Source organism: Vigna angularis, chromosome 4, assembly GCF_016808095.1.
Source record: "Vigna angularis cultivar LongXiaoDou No.4 chromosome 4, ASM1680809v1, whole genome shotgun sequence".
NCBI lineage: Eukaryota > Viridiplantae > Streptophyta > Magnoliopsida > Fabales > Fabaceae > Vigna > Vigna angularis.
Window position 1 is genome coordinate 33,324,185 of NC_068973.1, and position 6,000 is coordinate 33,330,184.

The 6,000-nt window shown below is 34.6% G+C and overlaps 1 protein-coding gene across 1 annotated transcript; it reads right to left on the reverse strand.

Annotated features, from left to right (window-relative positions):
* Window positions 1–2,018: 2,018 nt before the first annotated feature.
* On the reverse strand, window positions 2,019–5,208 carry LOC108331850 (transcription factor bHLH143). The gene is made up of 5 exons (XM_052875752.1): window positions 5,013–5,208; window positions 4,097–4,691; window positions 3,826–3,980; window positions 2,605–3,722; window positions 2,019–2,453 (listed from the first exon to the last, which is right to left on the reverse strand). The coding sequence occupies exons 4-5, from the start codon at window positions 3,720–3,722 to the stop codon at window positions 2,417–2,419; spliced, it is 1,155 nt and encodes a 384-aa protein (XP_052731712.1). The 5' UTR covers window positions 3,826–3,980; window positions 4,097–4,691; window positions 5,013–5,208; the 3' UTR covers window positions 2,019–2,416.
* Window positions 5,209–6,000: the final 792 nt, after the last annotated feature.

The following is a 6,000-nucleotide window of genomic DNA, read 5'->3' on the forward strand; positions in this document are numbered from 1 at the left end:
ACGCATTGCCATGAACTAACATTCTTATCGTAACAACAATAATCAATTAAATAGAAAACACACACTAAGAACATAAAGAATCATTTTTCTCTTAAGAGTTAATGGCTCAAATTTGTACTAATATCTCACGTGGATTGTGCAAAATCATTTGGCTACAACTTTATTGTCTTTTCTCTCGTTTTATTTTTCAAGGAAATTAGTGTAAGTAATTCCCTGTCTCTTTTATATATATATTTTTATATCATGACTTTCAACATCTTATTATTTTCATATGGGTATAGAAACTTTGTTGATGTGAACAAATCAAAAGTTGTTTAGTTAATGACTTTTCTTTAGGAATTCCCATATTATAGTTGTATGATGGTGCTTTATGAAAAGAATTTTTTTTTTCACTTAGATTCGGAATGTCACTTATTGGACATGGTGTATAAAAATATTAATCTTCTTGTTATAATGAATTAGGTGTTGTACATGATTCTTGAAAGAGCTTATTTAAGATAGTTAAAGGATCAAAATGTTCATCCTTAGATAATGCCATGGCAACCATAGTTGTAATCTTGATTCATGTTAATGACTTTTGTCGAGTAAATTCTAGCAAATTCTATAATTACACAATGAAATTTCTATAATTGCCTTTAATTCAGAATTGAAAAATGATATATCAAAACACTTCTAATACTAAATGAGACTTAGAGAGATTAACAATGGATTTGAAAATGTTGGTTTTTCATGTAAAATTGCTTTTTCAGAATTTTATATAGGGGGTAACATAACATTATAGACATGTGAAAAATTTGCAGAAATATTGAAAATTCCTTTATTGATAGGAGGAATATTTTTTGTTCTGTTCTATGAGTATGTTTTTCCATTCATGTTTTTGTCCTAAGAAATATTGAAAATTAATATTATTTATAATGGATGTAGAACCTAATATTCTTTTATCGTAATAGAGAAGTAATGTAAAGCAAAACACGTCGAGAAAAGAGGCGTAATGATAGAGTAGTAGAGGAATAAGATGTTTGAATTTGAATTTGATAATAAATAGAAGAGAGAGATATGGAATATGAGAATATAGATGTGTGATAAGTGATGACCACTTGAGAATTGTCTATTTCTACATTTCCTTTCATTATCTTTTTAGAGTTTTATTTGATTCCCTCCCCACTAACCATATAATGGAGACTTTACATACAATGTGAAGCACGCCTTCCTCTCTTCAAATGTGATGGATCAAAGTATTCAGACCACCTATGTCTTTTGACCAAAAGTAATTTCTTGTTCTGTCTGCAAATAAAAACCCATGCATTTTCTCATGTCCTCTTTAATTATTTTTATTTTAAATTTAAAACTGTCAGATAATATCATTAAAATCAATCACTATACAAAGTATTATCCGTATTAAAACATAAAACTCTATTATAGTTTTGGCCGCATTTTAGAAGATGAAAAGAAAAAGAAAAATTTAAACAGTCTTAAATAAATGTTGCTGAAAGCAATGGTGGGCATCTGATGGTGTAGAAGATAAACCAGATTCAAAAACACTGTACAAGAGTCTTTCTTTTGTTTGATACTTACCCATGCACGACTCATGACTATTCATTCATCACAACCCTCTCTCTCTCTCTCTCTCACGCACACATGAATGCACTCTTCTCCCTAATAATTCAACCCTGTGGTCCCTCCCTATCCCTTTATCACCAAGGAGCAGGGCATAAATTCTCATCACCATAAGAATCATCCAAATAAGAATAATAATTACACGAGCAACAGCAGTAGCCATATTTTAAAGTTTTTCCTAACAATCATGTAAAAAAGTACTGATTTTCAATGTGTTTTTCTCCATATTTTTTAAGAGAAACTCTTCACCACTTCCTTATTTGGTGACAAGGCCGACAACACTTTTTCATACCATAAATGCTTGCATGCGACGTAAATACAAGCAAAACGACAACAGTAACACCATCCATAATAAATAACATGCAAAAAAGAGATACATGAATAATCCAATCCTCTTCAAGTAGTCCATACTCATGCACCAATTACGATACACACAATGCAACCCCATAAATGTACTAAACACAATTCAAAACAAATATCTGTTTCATACACTGCTGCAACCATCATGTGGAAACTTGTGAACCAGTTTCCTGAATCTCTCACAGCCACTGAAAATTTTCTTCATTTGATTACAACCTGCAAAGGATTAAACGTGACAAGGATACAGAAAGAGGAAGCAGGTTTTGGGCCCCATATCAGCATGCACTCGTTTTATGGAGACTTATTTGGAACAACCAACCACCCTTCTCATTCAATGATTCAAAATGCTTCACTTACCATGCTCTGGTGTGAGTGCTACTTTTCTCTTAGACTAAGACACAGACTAATGATTCAAAGTCCCTTTATTTTATTGCGCTTGCTACACTGAACACTTCCCGTCTTTCCTTGCACAATGCCTAATGTAGATTACACTCGCTACATCAATGGTCTTTACAAGACAGATATACTTAGTATTTCAAACTTCATACCTTGCAACAGAACTAATACTGTAAAGTACTACTTAGTGATAGACAAATGATATGTCTGGGAAAGAATTTTCCAACTTACAAGGCATCAAGTCCGAGTGCCTGAGCCTTCTGTTTCAATGATTTCAAGCTGCGTATTGCATCATCGAGGAGCATAACCGGGCCTTTGTCTTTCCCTCCAGGAATTATGCTCTGCAGAATGCTGAGGACATCTTGAATCTTCTCCTTTTTCATCTTCTTGTTGCTAGACAAGGATCCACCATTGTTGTTACTCGAACATCTTGATTCTGAGTCATCACATGTGGCCGAAGATTTGTTCATGTTCTGAGAACTGGCAGTATCAGTGAGTTGTATGTCATCATAACAACCATCCAATAACTTCCTCTTCTTGGTTTTCTTTGCAGAGCTTGCAACTTCATTCACAGTTTCATCCCTAGAGGTCTTGCAGTCATCATGAGTGGTCATTGTACTAGGAGAGTGCCCAGTGCTTGTAACTTCATCATCATCATCATCATCATCATCATCATCGTGGGCAGAATAGTCATCACTGTCCGAGTAAAGCAATGCATTAATTTCTTCAGTGTCTTCATGCATCTCGCTTTCAATGCTAGTTTCATGATTCTCATGAACCTTGTCAGCCAAAGTTGGCTCATTCATACTATTCAAATTCAAATCTCCTTTAAAAGAAGGTTCATCCCCCCTCCAATTGTTACCACCATGTAGTTTTGAATGCCAAGAAGCAAGGCACTCACAAGGACTCCCAAATCTAGAACTATAAACAACAGTTGTTTGATCAGCAGTCTGGTCAATGACGAGAAATTGTTTTCGTGGTGAGCTAGACTCCCCAAATGGAGCATTTTTGTCATCAAAACCTCTCACATGGTCAAAAGGGGTTTTTCCCTCAACAGTGAAGTTCGGAGCAGGGGAAAATTCTTGCCGAAAGCGAGGCAAACAATAAAACCAACCACGTGGATCACTGGAACATCCTAACTGCAAACGAGGTTGTAGCGCAGAGGATGCAAAAGCTGGTATTGTCTCATATGCAGAAACCATATTCACCGCTGGGTTCATGGCTGCAGAAATACCACCTAGCTTCCCTACATCAAGGGGATTCAAATTTGGTGATTGCCATCCTAATTGCATATTTGGTATCCAGGTTCCGCAATCTTCTCCCATTTTATCAGAACAATCACCTAACATCTACGATATACCATAAAAATCAATACAATTAAACGACATACAATACAAGACATTTTTTTAATGAATGAATGACTGATAACAACAACAACCATGTAAAACATACCTGAAGAAAAAGCGATTTCAACTCAAGAGCTATTTGTTACAAAAGATACTTTGTTTCACGAACAAGGAAAACAACTAAAAGAACCAGTTTAACCCACCAAAACGGAGAGAGGCAAATTACGTGACAGGTTTGAGCAAATGACGGAAATATTCAGCCTGAACAATAGCCAAACACATAAATTAACAGTTATTAACATGTTTCTTGGCAGAACATGGCATGCGCAAAGTATAACGAAAATGTTGGCCATTATACAGAGGGGACTATCACATACCTGGCATTCTCTGAGAGGTTGAAAACATGCTATAACTCTAACTATAATGGTGGAGTTCCCGGCAATTCCACTTTCATGTTTTAACGCCCGAAATCTCGTTTGACTTGCTGCTTGGCACACCATAACTACTTTCCAACCTCTTCAATTCAAAATGCAAGAACCACACTTTTGCTGACAACAATTGGTCTGATCAACTCCACCCAGTGCAACAGGTTTTGAATTTGATTAAACAAATAAACTATACCCAAATCACTAAACAAACACCAACAACTAAATACTGCAACAAAAAGGAAGGAAAGGGTATTTTAGGCTAATTTATCCTCTGAAAATTTTGCTAATACTACCCTTTAGCTGATCTGACGGAAGTAGCAAGAAAGAACAACAAATAAATTGGATCCCATGAAAACTGCTTGAAGAGAATATGGAGAAAGTTTAGATCACACCAAACAAATTACAGAATCACTTTACAGTACAGATTCAACGAAATCCCTTTGCGAAACACATCAACAGAAAGACTAAGCCACCACCGCATGCTGTTGTGTCCTTACCCACACAAAGATAAAGTCTCCCCTTCTACCCAACCTCACACACCAACCTGCAACAACATAATTCTCAAATAAAAAACCGTCCACGGATTTCTGTACTCAACATAATAAAAACAAATCACCAAAATGTTTAAAAGTTCCAAGGTCGCAGTAAGTTTCCATCATTGAACTAAAGTTTTTTCTTTTGAATTAAGGGGAAAAAAAACCTTAAAATTCCCAAACACTAAAGTTGAAAAAGAAAAGCAGCCCAAAAATAATCCTTTGTCCTGGGAAACAAAAAACTATATACAATCCAAGAAGAGTTGTCAACAAAGAATTATTCAAGACAAGGGAAACAAAAGCACAGGGTATGCAGAAAATGAAAAACTTACTTAAAATAGAGAGAAACGATAAGAGAGTGAAAGTAGAGTTGAATGAAGAAACTGAGAAATTCGACAGAGAGAAGAGAGAAGAAGAGTGAAAAGGGTTAAAGAGTGGGTGAGGAAAGACAGAGAAGGGAGGAACAAGGTGAATGGGTACAGTCAAAGTGGAAAGTGGATGTGGAAACTCCAACCCACAAGGTAGCACGGGAGTTGAATTATATAGAACATGCATTGACATATGTGCCCTTGATTGAAGTGCATCAAATAATTAACTATTAAATTAATAATAGAAAGCCAAAAGAGGGAAAAGAAAAAATTATGAGAAGAAGAAAACAATTGTGCTGCCTTGTGTCTGTGTGTCCATTGAGATTGATTCATAACTGCCTGCGTGAGGGTGAGAACTGCACGCAAGGTATTAAGTTTACAATGATGAATAATCACAATAACTTCAATTTAATTCAAGCTTTGTAGAACAATGAAGATAAAAGAAAAGTGTGTCTGGATTTCCACAAGTCTATAATCTGTGTTCAATATACATAAAAAAACACAATTTGCATGTTTCGTATTTATGTTTCTATTACTCTTCTTTTTGTATGTTATTTTTACCTGTAGCAAAAAGTTAACTGTTCTTAATTAATTCAACATTTGAGTCTATTGTCCATGTCAACAAGGATGTTCCTAACACACTTTGCCTATTTAAAAAACCCTCATAGTTCAAAATGTGACATATTCTGTCCCTGTAATAAACAGAGACATAATCCCATGAATCTCGATATATAAATCATTTTATATGTAAAAAAAAATATAAATTATAAATTAATCTCTCATTCAAAAACTTTAAAAGATATATATTTATGTTTTTTTTCACCTCATTTAACTTTATACATTTAATTGCACATTTAAATTTCTTACATTAATAAAAAATCAACAAATTTTACCTTGACCAGTTAAACAAGGAACCATATAAATTTAATTGGACTCCCTTTTTAGAGATGGT

What these genes read in the sequence shown, in the direction of transcription:
- LOC108331850 (XM_052875752.1), bottom strand. Translation starts at nt 3,722, where the DNA reads ATGTTAGGTGATTGTTCTGATAAAATGGGAGAAGATTGCGGAACCTGG. An exon ending in GCACTCGGACTTGATGCCTT is followed by an intron (nt 2,454 to 2,604) that starts GTAAGTTGGAAA and finishes AATCTACATTAG; the next exon opens with GCATTGTGCAAGGAAAGACG.